General features: G+C 46.3%; 1 protein-coding gene across 1 annotated transcript; it reads right to left on the reverse strand.

Moving 5' to 3' along the window:
- Window positions 1-599: 599 nt before the first annotated feature.
- CACNG7 (calcium voltage-gated channel auxiliary subunit gamma 7) lies at window positions 600-17,052 on the reverse strand. The gene is made up of 5 exons (XM_022586025.3): window positions 16,806-17,052; window positions 16,042-16,128; window positions 15,494-15,634; window positions 2,203-2,348; window positions 600-1,833 (listed from the first exon to the last, which is right to left on the reverse strand). Exons 1-5 carry the CDS (start codon window positions 16,999-17,001, stop codon window positions 1,576-1,578), a joined length of 828 nt encoding a protein of 275 aa, XP_022441733.1. The 5' UTR covers window positions 17,002-17,052; the 3' UTR covers window positions 600-1,575.
- Window positions 17,053-19,062: the final 2,010 nt, after the last annotated feature.

The raw sequence follows: 19,062 nt of genomic DNA on the forward strand, positions 1-19,062 counted from the left end.
ATAGTAACTGTTCTCTAAGTGGTCATAGTGATACCAAGAGTTAATTTTTATTGACCCGGACCTGTGTCATTTGCTGTCTTACACGCTTTACATGGCCTGAATTATAAAGTGAGGCTGTTAATTACAATGATTAAGCTATTTAACAAACGACCATCTAACCTTATTTTGTAGCACTCTAGCCACAGCCTCTCCCCCACCCCGCCAGGGTGGAGACCTGGACCCGCCCTCGGTATCCAATGCCCTCCCCCTGGGCAGGCAGAGACGTGTTTTAAATAAAGTTTATTGAAGTTTCTGTCGGTATTTACATATGATACACGGTAAATAACAGAGTCGGGCCCCCCACCCCATCCCTTCCCCACCCCCAAAGTCCCCCTCCCCCCAGCCTCGTTAAAAATCGCTGCGTAAAGACAGGTTAACTGCTGCGGTCCCCCCTCCCCCCTCCCCCCTAAGATGCAAACTAAAAGCCCCCGTCCCTCCCCTGCCCCCCTCCCCCCACCCAGGGGGCCTTTCTAGTTCCGTGTACAACACTGTGCTACCTCGCCCCTCCTCCCCTAATAAGGGGGTGGGTGAGTTTCTGGTGACCCCCCCCATCTGTCCAAGGGGGCGGACGGACCCTTGAAAGAGGCCAGAGTTGGGGGTCTGAGATGGGAAGGGGGACTTCAATGAGGGGGAGGGCCAGAAAATGGAAGACTTCGAGGTTTGGGGGGCGTCGACCCCCGCTACTGCCTCTCCCTCCCCCGACGGGGCCTCGAGGGGGAAGAGGCGGGCACAGGCGTGGAAATGGCGTGGAGGAATTCCCTCCACCCTAGGGTCTCCATTCTTGTCGCGTGGTATGTGGGGCTGGATGCACCGACGGGCTTTGGATGAGCGGGTGAAGAGGAGGCCGGGAGACAGAGGAAGGAAAAGAAGCCAAGGTCAGCTGAGAGAGCAAGAAAAGCCGTTAGAGAGAGCCCTCGAAAAGGCAGGTAACCTTCAAAAGGCCGAGAAGCGTCCAGCAGGTGAGAAAGAATGGGGTCTCCCGTGGGTGGGGAAGTGGGGGAGGGGACACCATACCTGTGGCCTCCAGCCCCACCCCGGCCGCACTACACCCGAGGACCACGAAAGTCCGGAGGTGAGACTGGGCCGGGAAAGAGAGAAGCCAGGGCAGAGAGCAGAAGAGGATGCTTGGCATTTCTGGCGGCAGCTGGCACCTACTCTCCTGCCCAGAGCCCCTGCAGCGAGGCGGAAGGCTGGGGGATGGCTCGCGTAGGTGGGCGCGCTCGGCCGCTCGCCCAAGGAGCAGAGGAACCTGGGAGGTGGTACTAGGCCGGGAGGGGAGTGGCCTAAGGAAAAGGGGCGGGTCATCTAGAAGGAGGTGTCAGGGACCAATGAAGTGGAGCGGTCAGGAAAGAGGGAGGGGTTATGGTGACGAGGCGGGGCCACTGGGAAGAGGGCGGGGCTCACGCGTGCGCAGCGTCCTACGGGTGGGACGAAGAGTCCCGAGGACTTGATGGGCAGCTGCGTTGTGGGGAGACCCATGAGGAGTAGGAGGAAGAGGAGGAAGAGGAGGAAGGGGGGCCCTCCGGGGGCGGGGCCTCAGCAGGGCGAGGTGGAGATGTGCAGGTGGTCCGGGTACTTGATGGCTGGAGGGTAGTTCTGCGTCATCTGGATGGATACGTCGCTAGAGATGTCGGAGGGACTGCGGCCGCGGCGCCACGCCTCGGGCTGCAGAAACTGGCCCGAGTAGTCGGAGCAGTCGCTGAGACGCGGGCGGTAGAAGGCCGGGTGCGGACGGTACATCTCCTCCTCCGCGTAGCGCTTGGTGAACAAGTACACGGACATCACGCCAGCTCCCTGTGGCAAGAAAGGGTCAGAGTCGCAGAGGCTGGCCCCGGGCTCCCTCTGACCCCAAAACTCAAGACCCCCAGTCCCTCCTCTCCCAGGACCCAAGATTCCAGGCCTCCAGCTTCCTCCTTTCCCAGAACCCAGGAAGTAGAGCCCCAGTCACCTCCTCCCCAGGATCCCAGGAGTTGGAGCTCCCAGACCCTCCTCCTCCAGGACCCTCCTCCTCCAGGACCCAGGGGTTAGGACCTCAGCCACCACCTCCTTTTAATTCAGAGTCTACATCCACAGCCTCCTCTTCCTCCTGGACCCAGGAATCATGCCCTCCCCCCCAACCCCCCCCCATTCAAAACTCTAGAGTCTGGGCCCCACAGACATCACCTCTTTGAGTAGGAAGGAGGAAGCTGCGAAGGCAAAAGACCACCCGTAGCGATAGTGGAAATACTGCTCAGAGCTGCTGGGCCTGTTCATGACCTCGTCGTTGATGCTGGAAATGTAAAGAACCAAGCCCACCACCAAGGAGAGGCCTGTGGGGAGCAGAGGGGTGCCCTTGGCCCATTAGCAGTGGACCCCTTTCCCCAGCCCCAGGCCCCCTGCATCTCACCGCCATCCTCTCCCCTCTCCTCCCTGCTCTACCCTGGACTAAATTCCATCCGTTGAAGTTCCTTGTGTGCTGGGCCTCGGCTGGGTGCAGGGAGCCCAGAGATAAATCAACAGCCTCCTCCTCCCTCCCACCCCCACCCCTAATCTGCCATCCAGGAGCTCACAATGCAATTGGGGCAGGCAAACATGAACACTGATCAACAGTCACATCCATGGTGACATGTAATGTCAGACATGTACTGTCATAAAGAAAACAGTAGCACAGAGCTCTGTGGGTCCAGAAGAGGCACCAAGCCCACCTGGGGCAAGGGTGGGGGGAGCCAAGGAAAGCTTCCTGGAAGCATGACTTTGTCGAAGTCCTAAAGGATGAGGCCCAGGGAAGAATTAGGGTTTACCATTATACCACTCCAGGCAGGGCAGAGGGAAAAGCATGGGCAAAGAGTTGGAGGGGGAACAATGAACTGATCCCTCCACGTAGCTAAAACATGAACCACAGCCACAAGAAATGAGGCCAGAGAAGGGGGCAGGGGCATTGCCATGATGAGGCTCGAATGCCAGGCTGAGGAGCTTGGCATCAATGCCAAGGGCACAGGGAGCCATGGATGGTCTGAAGCAGAGGAAGGACAAGGCCAGATCGAAGTGTTAGAAGATCCTTTTGGGGCTGATTGGTTCTGGGAAGAGATTGGAAGGGAGAAACTGGATATTGTGATATTCCAAGGGAAGGAGGATGAAGCTGAGCTGAAGCTGTATAGATCATAATAGCAACAACAACATCAATAACAATAATAATAATAGCAACTGCTTATATAGGTCTTGCTCTAAGCTACGCACCATTCTCAGTGTTATATATGCATTAACTCATTCAAACCTCACAACACTTTCAAATTGGTACCATTTTTATCTCCATTTACAGCGGAGGAAATAGAGGCACATGGAGAAGGTGGAGAGGAGAGGTCTGATTTGAAAAATTTTAAGAGGCAACTATCACTTCTTCAAGCTGAACTTTCTTTTAAACAGTAGCCATGCAGAGCGATAGCCATACGTAGGGTGGCTTAAAGAGGCTATAAAATCCCTCCCCCCAAATTAATCCAAGTAATCCTCACAGCATCTTCCCCTAGAATCCTACAAATAAACATTTTTGTGCCCATCGCACCCAGAATAAATCTAAATTCCTTCCACTGCCTACAAAAGAGGTTAGCAAACACAATGACCGCCCAGGGCTAAATCCAGCCCACCTCCTGTTTTTGTATGGCCTACTAGCTAAGAATGGCTTTTATATAATTAAATGGTTGAAAAAATCAAAAGAAGAATATTTTGTGGCACGTAAAAAGTATATGAATTCCATTTGGCAGTTCCTCAAAGTGTTAAAGATAGAATTACCATATGACCCAGCGATTCCACTCCTAGGTATTTACCCAAGAGAACTGGAAACATATGCTCACACAAAAACTTGCGCATGAATGTTTGCAGCGGCATTATTCATAATAGCCAAAAAGTGGAAACAACCCAAATGTCTATCAACTGAATGGATAAACAAAATGTGGTATAGCCATATAAAGGAATATTATTCAGCCAAAGAAAGGAATGAAGTACGCATTTATACTACCACATGGATGAACCTAGAAAATGTGCTAAGTGAAAGAAGCTAGATGCATAAGACCACATATTGTATGGTTCCATTTATATGAAATGTCCAAAACAGGCAAATCCATAGAGATAGAAAGTGGGTTAGTGGTTGCCAGGGGGTGGGGTGGAGGGGGGATTATGATTAGCTACTAAAGGGAGTGAGGTTTCTTTTTGGGGTGATGAAAATGTGGTAAAATTAGGTCATGGAGATGGTTGCACAACCGTGTGAATATACTAAAACTGCTGAATATATGAACTTTATGTTATGTGAATTATAATGTCTCAATTTAAAAAGCATATGAATTTATAATTTCAGGGTCCATACATAAACTTTTGTTGGGACACAGCCACGCCCATTTGTTTACATTTAGCCTATGGCTGTACCGGCAAAACTGAGTAGCTGTGGCAGAGGCTGTATGGCCAGTAAAGCTGAAAATATTTGTTATCCGGCATTTTACAGAAACGTGTACCTGACCCCTGGACTGCAATGCCTACAGAGTCACCTGCCAAACTCATCTCTAGCCATTTCTCCTTGCACCTGCTACTTAGGTCCCACTCTTGCTTGAACACAAGCTCATTTCTGCCTCAGGGCCTTTGCTCTCCCTGTTCCCTTGAACTGGAATGCTCTTCCCCCAGATTTCCACATGTCTCTCTCTGTCACTTCATTTATTATTATTATTATTATTATTATTTTGGCCGCATGGCATGTGGGATCTTAGTTCCCCAACTAGGGATAGAACTTGCTCCCCCTGCAGTGGAAGCACGGCATCCTAACCCCTGGTATCTGTCACTTCATTTAGATCTCTTATTCCTTGTCACCTCTTTAGAAAGGACTTCTGTGATCTCCTTGTTTTAAAAAATTGCCCCTTCACTCAGAATTAGAGAAATGCAGGTGAAAACGATGAGGACATACCACTTCTCATCCATGAGATTGTCAAAAGTTAAAAAGCTTCACAACATACTCTTTGTGAGGCAGGGAAATGGAAGCTCTTATATATTGCTGGGGGGGATGCAAAATGAATGGTGCAACCTCTATGGAGGGGAGTTTGGCCATGTCTAACAATACCACACATATATTTATCCTTTAACCCAGCAATCCCACTTCTAGAAATTGACCCTGAAGATACCTGTCCAACAATATGAAAGCACATATGTACAAGTTAATTCACTGCAGCATTATTCATAATTGCAAAATATTAAAAATGACCTAGATGCCCTTACATAGAAGATTAATGGAATAAACTATAAAACATCACATAACAGAGTACTGTGCCACTATGAAAGGACGATGAGGAAGATCTCTAGGAACAGATATGCAGTTCAGTGATAGTTCCAGACTACATCGCTAATTATTTAAAAAGACTATACAGAATGCTAGCTTTTAAGCCCAAAAAAGGTACATAAAATACATATATGCATCTGCTTATTTTTACAAAAAGAGACATAGGAGGGGAAACAAACATGAAGTTGATTACTTTAGGTAGGTGAGAATAGGAAGGAAGAGATGGGAAGGAAGTGGCACTCCTCTGAGTATATATTTTTGCATAATTTTGACCTTTGGAACTATGCTAATATTTTATATATTCAAAAGATAAAATCAACAAGGATCTGGGGCTTCCCTGGTGGTGCAGTGGTTGAGAATCTGCCTGCCAATGCAGGGGACACGGGTTCGAGCCCTGGTCCGGGAAGATCCCACATGCCACAGAGCAACTAAGCCCGTGCGCCACAAACACTGAGCCTGCGTGCCTAGAGCCTGTGCTCCGCAACAGGAGAAGCCACCACAATGAGAAGCCTGTGCATCGCAACAAAGAGTAGCCCCCACTTGCTGCAACTAGAGAAAGCCTACGTGCAGCAACGAAGACCCAACGCAGCCAAGAATAAAATAAATAAATTTATTTAAAAAGAAAAAAACAAGGATGGGGAAAACAACAAATTGAATACAAACAAAAATAAATGAAGCTAATTTATATCAGATGAATAATACAACCACAGGAGGGGGGAAAGTAGTAATCCAAGTAACTTTTGGACAAAGTACTTTGAATATATATCTCAGTTTAAAGACAAAAAGGTCTGTGAAGAAATATTGAACCGTATTTAGTAAGTTTTTATTGGGAGTGGTGTAGGGGTAGCAGTACTTAAGTTATTCTGTGTGAACAGTAGGGTTGAGCAAATGTGCAAGTATACTGATGTTTTGGGGAGGTGGAGATCTCATTCTGAAAGAAGGAAGATACAAATCAGAATGGGGTAAGTCAAGAAAGACCCTTGTGGTGTCAGTATAAACTCCTGTTTTACAAATATATGTAATTTCCCAGCTCGTATCCTGAAATATCCTAGGAGCAGTGACACCCCAGCAGCAATGAGCACAACTAGCACCCAGATTTTGGTCTCTACTATCACCCCCACTACATCAGGAGCTAGGAAGAAACAGCTCATTTGAAGCCTGAGGCAGGGGCAGTAAAGGTGTACTGGTACCACAAAATAAAGAAGTACTCAAAAAAAAAATGTTGGAGACATGTCAAAAAAGGACACAGGAACTCATCTGAAGGAGGTTCCTGATAGCCCAACTGGGGACAATCTGAACATCAAAATGAATACTAAAAGTAATGACATACAATACACTGAATTTTTAAAAAATGGGAATCCATACTGATATATTCTTTAAGGAAATAAATAATAAAAGAAAAGAGAAAATTTGGGAATTCCTTGGCAGTCCAGTGGTTACGACTCCACACTTTCACTGCTGAGGGGCCAGGTTCAATCCCTGGTCTGGGAGCTAGAATCCCACAAGCCACGTGGCCAAAAAAAAAAAACCAAATTCTTCTTTTCGGTGACATCCATGTAGATAGAACAACAGAGTTAAGAAAACACCATTTTGCAACCCTTGTAGTAATATTAGGATTTAGGCAAGCATCGTAGACAGCGGACATTAAGTCACTGTATGACAGAATCTCCCCATGGAATATCTATTAATTACAAAGAGATTTTTGAAAACTTCCTTTATCATAAAGGAACCTGACAGATACCATCTGAACCAGGAAACCAAAGCTAACATCACCAATAATGGGGCAAACGGACACCCCGACCTCCTGATGTGATCGTGACACTACTTCGTTTATGTAGTGTCCCTACTGGTAATTTGTAACATGGATCCACTCCTGTGGAAACTGTGGGGTGTTCTACAAAATACTGGCTGCATTCTTCAAAAAAACATCAACATGAAAGATTTTTTTTTTAAGGTACAGGAACTATATAAAAGATGAAAGGAGGCGAAAGAGACACAGCAAGGAAAAACAGAACTGGATCCTGAATCAGGGGAAAAACTGACTATAAAAGGCAGTGTGGAGACAATTGGTGAGATTTGAATATGAACTGCATATCAGCTGTAATACTGTATAAGTGTTATACTTCCTGAATTTGATGATTGTACTGTGGTTAGGAAAGAAAATGCACTTGTGCTTAGGACATAATTGCTGACGTATTTAAGAGTGAAGTGTTTGCAATTTATGTTCAGGTGGTTATATAATAATATAATATAATTAATATAATATAAATTACATAATATATACATATATAGATATATACACATAAGATACAAAGAAACAGAAATACAAATGTGGAAAATGTTATAAATTGGTCCCAGTGAAGAATATATGAGAGTTCCTTGTATAACTCTTGCAACTTTTCTGTATGTTTAAAATTTTTCCAAAGCAACACATTTTGAATAAAATGGACATCCCCATACAGGATTTTTCCCCCAAGGTGCCAAAATGTTACCCTGCAAATGACTTACTCGTTGTAAGGAGAAAAATGTACCTTTTCAATGGAGAGCTCTAATGATCACCCCCTTTACCAAGGGTTCAAACTTTGTTCCACTCCTGGTAGGAACAACTTGACATTATTTGCTACCTGAAATGATGGGCTATAAAGAACATGGCACCACCTCTAAATCTTGCCAAACATATTTAACCAGAATCTAATCAAGTCTCTACCCTGGACATAACTTCCAGGCTACAGAAAATACAAAGAAAGAGGAACAAATCAAAGGATGCCACAAGGAAACAAATAAATGTGGGATGTGGGGTGTTCTACAAGACACCCTGTCCTGCAGATTTCAAAATGACAATGGTATGAGCCAAGCTGTAATACTTAAGCAAGTGTCTGATCTTAACATCTCGAAAAGCGACACAACCAGATAGTATTAGGTCTCCTGATGCAATACAGTAGGACATAATAGCACCACCTATTTATGAAGTATTTTATCACCACCACCACCCCAAAAAAAATCAAACCTGGATCTGATCTACAGTTTTACAGGAAAACACAGGATGGATGAGCATATTAAATCACAAAAACACAATTAGAAAGATCTAGAGTGTGGGAATTCTATGAGACAAATGACTAGATTTCTTCAACAAATAAATGGCAAGGAAAAAAACAGAAGGAGAAGGACTGTTACAGATTAAAAGAGGCTTCAGAGATCTATCAACTAAATGCACAAGTGGAATTTGGATCCTGATCTGCAAGAAACTAATGGTAAAAAAAAAAAGGCATTTATGAGACAAGTGGGGAAGTTGAACACTAACTAGATATTAATTTATATTAAGCAGCTATTCTTAATTGTTTGGGCATGACAGTGGCACTGTGGCTAGTTAAATAACAAAGTACTAATTTCTCAGAGATATACTGAAACATTTGTGGATAAAACGATTTAATGTTTGAGACCAACTTTAAAATCATGTAGTGAAGTGCAGAAGGGAGGTATGGCAGTATGACTAAAAAAAGATTCACCATATGTTGATAATTGTTGAAACTGAGTGAAGGGTACATGGCAAATTATACTATCCTTTGTATATTTTTATAATGAAATATATTTTAAAAGTCAGTGTTGTAAAAAAATATAGTATGGGAACTATTCTAGACTAAAAGAGAATTAACTAAATGCTACGCATAAACAGACTGAATCCTGGTTCTGGGGGAAAAGCTATAAAAGGCATTCTTAGAACAACTGGGACAGTTTGAAAATGGAATGAATTATATTATGGAATTATTGTAAAATTTCTAGATTTGATAATGGTGTTGTAGTTATGTAGAAAATGTCATTACTCTTAAGAGATGCATATTAAAATGGTTAGAGATGAACGATCATGATGCCTGCAACTTACTTTCAGACGGTAAAGCCAGAAACAAACAAACAAACAAAAACCAAACTGTGTGTAAAGAGAGAGACAGAATATAGCACAACTTCAGCAAAATGCAAGTATCTATGTGGATCTAGGTGGAAGAAGTACCAGTGTTCACGGTACTATTCTACAGATTTCAGAGTTTTCATTAAAAATTTGGAGCGATTGAGGTAAGATTAAATAATGACGTTCCCATCAATCTCCTTCCCCTTAACTGTTTTATTTATCTTTGTTGCACTTATCACTACCTAACATTATATTTTCTATCTATTTGTAGTTTTTTAGTCATGAATCTCCTCCACTTCCTCTAGGATGCTTGAAACTAGTCGACCTTGTTTCCTACTGCATTCCTAACATCTGGCGCAAGATCCAGCAGATAATAAATACTAGTTGAATGGATGAATATACTTGCCATGCACCTGGAACTTCTAGCTCGTTAGCTGCTTTTCCCTTTTAAATCCACTCTAAATCCCCATTCCTGTCTCCTTTAAGAATTAGCCTTTGCTGAACTTCCATAGCACTTTCAGCTTCTGGTATTCCATAATTTTGATGTTCAAGAAGAGGGGGCCCATGAAGTGTTACATGGTGAAGGCATCTGCTATAGGTCTTGAAAGATGAGCAGGTTTATAGGAAAAGAATGCCTAGGGAATTCCCTAGCGGTCCAATGGTTAGGAGTAGGTGCTTTCACTGCCAGGGACCCAGGCTCAATCCCTAGTCCGAGAATTAAGAGCCCACAAGCCATGCGGCATGGCCAAAAATAAATAAAATAAAATAAAATAAAGTAAAGGCAATGCGTGACTCTAAACGGGATCCTTAAAAAAAAAAAAAAAAAAAGGAAAGAAACAATACTTAAAGATCCTTTAAAAACAAAAAAAAAAAAGAAAGAAACAATACCTTGATTCCCAGTCCCCCATCCAAGGATGGTCCATCATCAAGTAATGTCTGTTTTACTTCCTGAATCTCTCAAAATCTAAACCCCTTTTTGCATCCCCAAGTCCTCTGACCCAGCTAAGGCTTATTCCCTATGCCTGTCCCACTGCCTACAAATCTGTATCCCCCTGTTTTAGATACTGGTTCTTTCTAAAGCCCATACCTGCTAAACCACTCCTGCCTCACCTCAAGTCCCATGTTTCACATTTCAGGTGTAAATAATAAACATTCTCCATACAGAGAGTCAGGAGCAGGGTTGATGAGAAGGAAACAAATATTTCCAAAGAGAAGAAAAATAAGAAAAAAAAAAAAAAGAAAGAAACAGAGAAAGAGCTTTTTGTGGTTGTTTTTCACCCTTGTTGTTGTTTTTAGTAATTGAAAGTTATCTAAAAACAACGTCAAAAGGTAAGTTATTCTTGTCATTCTTTCTCCTTCCTGGTCATTTTACAGTGGCTCTGGTTCTCTAAAAAATAACGTTCTTTTCCCTTTTTTCTCCTTCTCCCTTTTTCTCTCTCCCTTCCCCCTTCCCTGCTCTGTAATCCAACTCTCTCCCTCCCCCCTCCGCTACATCTGCTTCAGAATACTTAGAGCACAGTAGGCAAGAATCACCTACATTCCAAGCTGAATAGGCACAAGCTGCTTTAGAACAAAGAGTTTCAGGACCACGGAGAGCTACACAGCTGGCTACTTGTCTTAGCTGCTTTCTAGGGTCTTAACACACGCTGTGAATTCCATCCCTGTACAAGGCACTTTTCTCTCTTCACGTGAAAAACTTCCCCTCGCCCTTTCTGCATCGTCAACTTAGATGTCACCTGCTCCTGAAGCTGTGGTCGTTCCCACCCTTCCCACCACCTTACTGTGTCAGCTTAATGCATCTTCGCTTTTCCCAGAATGCCCTGAGCTGTCTTCATCATACATCCCTTCTACAAATATTTCATTGTGGACTTTGTGCCAGCAACTCATCTAGGCTCTGAAGATACAAGCAAGAGCATGTTCCTGCCTTTTGGAGTTTACATTCCAGTAGAAGGAGACAGAAAATGAAGAAGATGACAATAGCAATAAGTGCTATGAAACAAATATAAAATAGGGAATGTGATGGATCGTATAGTGGGGGCAAAGCAACATGGGGTACCACTGTCAGAGAAAGAAACTCTGAAGAGGGAAAGTTGGAGTCTTTGAGAATTAGGGGGAAGAGACTTCCAAACATGGAAGTGAGGTTGAGATGATCATTTTTGAGGAATAGACTGAGGCCAGTGCAGCTGAAGTTACAAGCAATGGAGAGAGTGTTAGTGAGTTAGGTAATGAGGCCAGAGGTCTGAACAGTGGCCAAATCATGGAAGACCTTGTAAGCCAGCACGAGGAGTTGGGATGTATTCTAAGTGCAATGGAAATCCATTAAAGGGATTTAAGTGTTGTGTGACAAGCACTGATGCACATGGAGCTGGGAGCTGTTTTGTGGCTGCCTGCCTGCAGACTGCCATGCATTCCAATATACAGTAGGTGCAGACAAATACTGTTTGATTCCACTTATACGAGGTACCCAGAATAGTCAAATTCATAGAGTCAGAAAGTACATTGGTTGATGCCAGGGGCCAGGCAGGGGTTGGGGAGGGGGAATGGAGAGTTAGTGTTTAATGGGGACAGAGTTTCAGTTTAGGAAGGTGAAAATTTTGGGAGATGGATGATGGTGAGAGCTACACAACAATGTGAATGCACTTAGTGCCACTGAACTGCACAGTTAAATAGGGTTAAAATAGTATGTTTTATATTATGTGACTTTCACCACATTAAAAAAAAAAGATTCAGTATGTCACCAGCGCCCAGCACAGGGCGTGGCATGTAAGATGTCTCTGTAAATGTTTGATGAGTGAATGAATGAATGAGCAGATGCATAGAGCATGATTGAGGATCAGGGGTTAATATGAGCCATGCATGGGAAGCATGCCTCTTATGACCTGGAAAAAGAAAATCAATGTCACTCCAGCCTCCTCCCCTTCTCTCACCAACCATATCCAGTCAGTCATCTGGTTCTATTGATTCTTCCGTCAATATCCCTCTCTCTCAAAGCCATCCAGTCACCTTTATCCTTCCACACCCCCTCCCAGCTCAAACCTTATCTGCTATTGCCCGGACCAATGCAAAAGCCTCCTCCTCTGTTTGCCCAATTCCAGTCTCTTTCCTTCTAGTGCATTCCAAACACAAGTCCCTGAGGGATCTTTAACGTCCCGGTGTGACCCTATCCCTTTCCTGCCCCAGCCCTCTCACCACTTTCTCCAAAATTGAATGCCAACTTCACCATTTACCCGACCTCGGGCAACTCTCGTCTCTTTCTAAGTCTCAGTTTCCTCATGGGGAGCATGAGGTGGTTGGACTAGATCATTCCATTCCAAGATCTAAGATATTGTTGGTACTATTTCCATTCTTTCCCCTTTTTTTGGGGCCCCATCACGGAGCATGTGCAGGATCTTGCTTCCCAGACCAGGGATCGAACCCGTGCCCCCTGCAGTGGAACTGCAGAGTCTTAACCACTGACCACCAGGGAAGTCCCCCTTTCCTCTCTTTTAATCTCCTTTGTCTTTAGGATTTTTTTTTTTTTTTTTGTCTTTAGGATTTTTAACTGTGGTAGGGCAGCAGAGCGCCAGGGTGAAAGTCTGGGTTGGAATCCTTCTTCCACTATGGAGCAACTTCTGAGTGTTTCTGTTTCCTCAAGTGGAAAATGGGAATAATGATAGCATCTGCCTTATGAGGGGAAGAAAAAGAAATAACTTAATTTGCACAAAGCACTCAGAACTTCCCCAAACCATGGCACTTAAAAAAAAAAAAAAAAAAAAAGGAAAGAAACAATACTTAAAGATCTTTAAAAAAAAAAAAAAGAAAGAAACAATACCTTGATTCCCAGTCCCCCATCCAAGGATGGTCCATCATCAAGTAATGTCTGTTTTACTTCCTGAATCTCTCAAAATCTAAACCCCTTTTTGCATCCCCAAGTTGTTGCTACTACAGCTATTTATGAATGTATGTGTGTATGTATTTATTTAAAATTACCACGTGTTGAATACTTACTGCTATAGAGCAGGCACTGGGTTGGCCCTTCACGTCCGTGATCTAGAGCAGGGGTCAGGAAACTACTATTTGTCCTGCTGCCTGTCTTTGTATGGTTTGCGAGCTAAGTGTGGTTTTTACTTTTTTTTTAATGGTGGGGGAAAAAAAACAAAAGAAGAAGAATATTTCATAACCCATGAAAATTACACTGAATTCAAATTTCAGGGTCCATAAATAGGATGATTGGCACACAGCCAGGCCCATTGCTTCCCCTCTGGTTGCTCACAAAGCCTGAAATATTTACTATTTTGCCCTAAGCAAAAAGTTTGCTGACCCCTGAACAAGACTGGTCCTCTCAACAGCTCCAGAAAGGAATGCTGTAACTCACACACCGAGTAAGTGGTAGGATTTTAACCCAGGTCTTTCTAGGTTCACAGGAGCAGGTGCCTTCAGCCACTACCCCCTACAACCTGTAAAGCACACAACTGGATACTTTGGGTGGGGTGCATAGGTCATAGTCTATGAAATGAAGTTCAGGAAGTGGGGTTCAATCCCCGCCCATTACTCTATTATTACATCAGAGGCCTGACTTCCAGCCCTGACGGCACCATTGATCCTCAGCTTGACCTTGGGAAGTCAGGTCCTGATGCAAATCAGGTCCACGAGCGTGGCTTTTGGGAAGAGAATATCCTCGGTTCTAATGCCAGCGCTGCCATTTACCAGCTATGTCACCTCTTTTGTTTCAACTTCTGTGAAACACGAACAACGGGATTTTCCTTCTTCTAATGTTTCAGGTGGGTTGAATAAACGTTCCCATGCTCCTTACCCTTGCCCCACTTTCTGTCTCTCTAGGCCACTATTTTTCCATCTGACACTCTGGGATGGAGATATTCTACGTGTCTTATTTTAGCTCTGTGTCTGGCTCTACATGCTGTGATTCAAATTTGCACAGAGGTTGCACCCTGGTTTCCCTGGGAAAAGGTCTCGTCAGGTTAGGTTGGAAACACGGGGGAGGTTTAGCCTGGAGAAAGCTGGGTGAGGAAAAAGGAGGAGACTGGGGGAGAGGATATTTGAAGATCTATCTTCAACTATTTGCAGAGCCAACTCAAAAGAGGCAGCCGAATGCGGGCCCAAAGGGACAGAATGGAAACGAGACCAACAGCAGGGTTTGTTCATAAAGTATCAACTGAATTAAAAGGGCACGAATGGGGTTTAATTAAATCACGTTGAATTAATTCGAATTGAACTGAAGAAATGAGTCAGAATAGATTGGGGTTAGTTGGGCCAGATTGATGGAGTTAAGTGTGTCAGAGCTGAGGCGATCTGGGCTGACCTGAGCTGAGTTGGACCAAATTGGACTGGACTGAGCTGAAATTTGGAGGAGGGCAGCACTTCAGAAACAGCTCTACTCTGGAGCTCAGGACACTTGGGTCCCTGGGGAGCCAGCATTAGGTTGGTATCTTAGGCAACTCCCTGCACAATTGCAGGCCTCGGTATCCCCATTTTATCAAATGAGTGCTAATAATAACTCCCGGGCAGACATGTTATGAGAAGGTTATGAGATCACTCATGCAAAAGAACCCTGAATCTCAAAAGAAACAAGAACTATAAACAAACGTTGAACTCTAGCTAATGACACGCATGGTGAAGAATTTAGGGCAAAGTGTACTGATGCCTGCAACTCACTTGGAAATGCATTTTAAAATGATAATAAATAGACTGATGGATGGGTAGAGAGGCAGATGGACAGATACAGGATAGAGCAAATCTGTGGTATGGTAATGGTCGACTGTAAGTGGTGGGCACAGGGTTCTTTCAACTTTTCTGGTTGAAAAATGTTCAAGTAAAATGATGCACAGAACATAAAGAGCCTTGTAATCTGTTAATTGCTCAAATATCAGGAGTGGTTAAAAATACAGCCTCTGGAGGCGAAATGCGTGAGTTTGAATCCCATCTCTGCCTCTCACTGGTTGTATGGCCCTGAGCAAATGACTTCATTCCTCTGAGTGTTTGTTTCCATATCTGTAAAATGGGGCTATTAATAGCATTTACCTCACAGGGTTGTTGTGAGTATCAGAACAGAGCCTGGCACCTAATTAGCACCCAACAGGCATTCGCTGTGATTTGGCGGCTAGCTCCATTTCACAGAGGAGGGAAGTGGGGCTCAGAGAGGTTCTGCAACTCCTCCAGGATTACACAGCAAGGAAGTGGCTTTCCTATTGGAAGAGGAACCCCAGGTTCCTGGAACCTAAAATAGTCCCACGGCCTTTAAGTCTTTTCCTTGGGCTTACCCGATAGGATGAAGAAGATGCCAGAAACGAAGGCCAGAATGGTCCTCTGTGGGCGGATGTGGCCGATGTTGCTGATGACGAAGGCGGTGAACACGAGGAAGAGGCTGACCATGGGGAAGGGGGTGGCTGTGCGCACTGTCTCTGGGGGAGGGGTAAGAAGAAAGACAGGGGTGAGGGGGGACTCTCCAGGAGGACACCTCCCCATTCTCCTGACCTCTCCACTTCCACCCCGCACCTCCCAGCCCTGACCGCGCTCTTTTATGTGGTTCCTCCCCTTTCTGAAACTTCCACTGCTGGCCCCACCCCTTCACACAGGCCACACCTCCTTTGGTTTGACCCCACCCCTTGCCTATTGACTCCACCCACTTCCCAGGCCCCACCCCTTCAACCTGGCCCCTCCTCCTTACCCAACCACTCTGCCTGCTCTCAAGCCTCCACTCCTTCCCTCCCACCCCACCCCTTCTCTGGTCCTACCCTTTCTCCCAGGACCCGCCCTGCCACCCTGCACCCTTGTTGCCTAACTCTCCCCACCCCCTGCTTCCCCTCACTCAGAATATTCTCCGTGTTTTCCGTCACCAAGTTGATCTCCGGTTCAAGGAAATATTCTGAGGCCACGCAGCGACCCTTTTCCCGGCCTGAGGGGAAGATAAGAAGGCAGGGCTGGATGAGAGGCTCCTGAGCTTTGGAGAGGCAGTCAGGGGCAGGACGCACAGTAGAGAGACCCCAGGATGGGAATGTGAGGTTTAATCCAAGGATCATGGTCTGTACTACTCTTAGGGGGTCGCAGAAGGGGGTGGGCAGGAGTCCGAGAGCTCCTATTGCAAGCTGCCTTAGAGTCCCTTGGATGGAGGACAGGGCTGGAAGACAGTCCCAAGTGAGGAAGGGCTATGGGCCAGGACTCCTGGATCCCTAAAGAGGTAAGGTCTGGGGGGTGAGGTGGGACAGGATTCCTAGAAGGAGTGGTCTCTGGGGTAGCTGGGAGGCACAGTTTGTTTGTTTTTTTTATTCTTTCCATTCAGCTCTGGAACTGTCCAGGAGACAAGTTCTGAACTTAGACTGCTGCTTCTAAGGGGCCAGGGGCTCCAGGAGGTTACGGGGATTAGGGACCTGGAGATTGTGTGAGCATTAAGGTTCTTAGATCCAGGGAATAAAGGGCTAGAAATTGAATCTCCAGGTAGAAATTTGACTCCCCAGGAGAGAAACAGGACTGATTTCTGGATTTCTGGCACCCATGGGATGGAACTATGGATAAAGACTCTCGGATCCCAAGCAAGGCAGGGACAGTTGACTGGTGGGCAGGTGAGGTCTGTACCTGCGAAGAAGCAGACGCGCCATAGGCCAGCATGCAGCGCCATCTTGACCTCCGTGGTCTGGTTCTGTGGCAACACCGTTCCCTCTTCCATGTACAGCCAGTAGTCCGTGCTGACCGCAATGCCCACAAGCAGCAGGCCACACGCACCAAACACGCTGCTCAGCAGGGTCAGGGCGCGGCTACTGCAGTGACTCATCCTCAGCGGCGGGGGGCGCCCTGCGGGGCCTGAGGGACAGAAAGCTGCAGTGGAGGGCCCTGATGGGACCACTAGAGTCCCCAAACCCCATGCAGCCACGTGGGACATCGGACCCAGGCCAGAAACAACAATCCCCAAACTGAACCCTCTCAAATCTGACCTCTGTGTCCTGACCTACAACTCCATCCCTGGATTTGAACCAGTAACTTGTCTAGAAACCCTAACCTAGGCCACCAATCCTGACTCCGTGCCCAGACCTAACACCCTGACCCCTTTCTTTTGGACTCTGTCTCTGAATAGCAACTAGAAATCCCCCAAGTGGGTCACTAGCCAAGGACCCTAACCCCATACCCTGGCCTTGACCTCAGACCTCCCATCTAAGTTTAAACCCTTAACATCCAATTCTAATACCAAGACCTTGACCTTTTAACTCTGATACGGTGTCTTGACCTCAATTTGGTATCCCAGTCTGAGATCATGGACCACGACCCAGATCCAAGATTCCAGAACCTTAATTCCCCCCTCCCCCCATCCCAAATCCCCGCAGGCCCCTGAACCTGGAATGCTAGAACTCCACCCCATGTTGCTGGATCCCAGAATATTGGGGCCCAGAGACCTGGAGCCAGGATTTTGGCTAGAGACTCCAGAACGTCAAAACCATGATCTGGGAGTCCCCCATCTCAGCACCCTAATTAGAGCACTCCAGTCAAACAAGTGACCCTCCTTCAAACTGGGGATCAGTGCTCTGAACTCTAAAACCCGAATCAGGAAGCCCAGGATCCCCATTTCCCCCATCCCCATTACAAGATCCCCAGATTCCCTACCAGAGGTTCTGGACTCCAACTTCCCATACTAGGATTTCCAAATACAGACCCTCTTCAACATGCAACCTGGAACCCAGATCTCCCTAACACTGGACCCTCAAAAAAGAAATCCTCAGTTCAAGGCTGTGGCCTCCAAAATTCCAGTCAGAGATCTGGAGACTCCAACTAGGGAGCTCTTAATCCCTTACCCACCACACTCACCCTTTATCAAGAACATTTCCCTAAACCACACAGTCTCATGATTTGGGAGGCTCAAATTGCAATCCCCATCCTATCTCAACCAGAGACCTCAACCTACATGAATACCACAATCTCCATCACCGTTTTAACTATGAAGGTTAAGACCCCTAATCAACAGCCCCCCAACAATGCAGCCAAGACTTGAGACCCCACTCTCCTGAGCCAGGATTCTTGTAGCCCTGAAACTTGACACCACCCCAACAAGAACCCTGGAGTTTGAGACAATCTTCATCCCGCCTGCCCCCCCACAGTGCAGCATCTAGTGCCCCCAGCCCACCCGCCACGCCCCCAGCCTCCTGGAGGATGCAGGAATCCGAGGCTGGCAGGGCTCCGACCAGCTTTTCCTCCCATCCCCCGTCCCATGGCTCCAGGGCTTGACTGCTAGCTGTCTGCTCCTCTTCCAGTCCACTCACCTCGGAAACCAGCATCAAAAACCCTGTCACCCTGACTGTCTTAGTCCCAGGTAGGTGACCTCAGCTCCCCCCATTGGCTTCTCAGACTCCCAGCTGGGACCTTGCCAACGTCACCCTTCTCACTTCCCCTCTGGAGGTCCCCTCCTTCCTTGCTTGATTCCTCCTCACTCTAAATGGCCCGCCCAGATCTCCTCATTCTCCTCCAGCCTCCAGCCCTTCCTCCTTTGGGACACCCCCCTCCCCCCCTGGCCCGGAGCCTCCTTCTTATCCTTCTTTATCCCAGCCTTTCCTGGATATAGGCTTCTGGATCCCCGGGGTCCCATTCTCCAAGCCCCAAGTCCAAACTCCACCTCCCTTCAATACCTTGGGAGACGTGCTCCCTCTTTCTGGGGACCCCTTCTCAGACTCCAGCCTGCCTTTACTGGGCCCGGGCCCTCCCCGCTCAGCCAGGACCGCCTCCCTCAAGGACCTGGCCTGCACCCTCCCCGGTGCCCACGGTCTCCAAGACTCGGACATTAAAGAGTATAGTTGCCCCACTCTGGGACCCTCGGACCCCGTCCTCCCAGATTCCTTAGGCCCAAATG

This window comes from Delphinapterus leucas, chromosome 20 (genome assembly GCF_059928025.1).
Source record: "Delphinapterus leucas isolate spDelLeu-1000000601 "Yukka" chromosome 20, BTC_Dleu_Yukka2, whole genome shotgun sequence".
NCBI classification, from domain to species: domain Eukaryota; kingdom Metazoa; phylum Chordata; class Mammalia; order Artiodactyla; family Monodontidae; genus Delphinapterus; species Delphinapterus leucas.

Bases quoted from the DNA above. Each gene is read 5' to 3' on its own strand.
- CACNG7 (XM_022586025.3), bottom strand. From the start codon at position 17,001: ATGAGTCACTGCAGTAGCCGCGCCCTGACCCTGCTGAGCAGCGTGTTT. The intron at 15,635-16,041 runs GTGAGGGGAAGC...CCCCTCCCCCAG, and splicing joins AAACACGGAGAATATTCTGA to AGACAGTGCGCACAGCCACC. The intron at 2,349-15,493 runs GTAAGCCCAAGG...TGCTCCCCACAG, and splicing joins CATCTTCTTCATCCTATCGG to GCCTCTCCTTGGTGGTGGGC.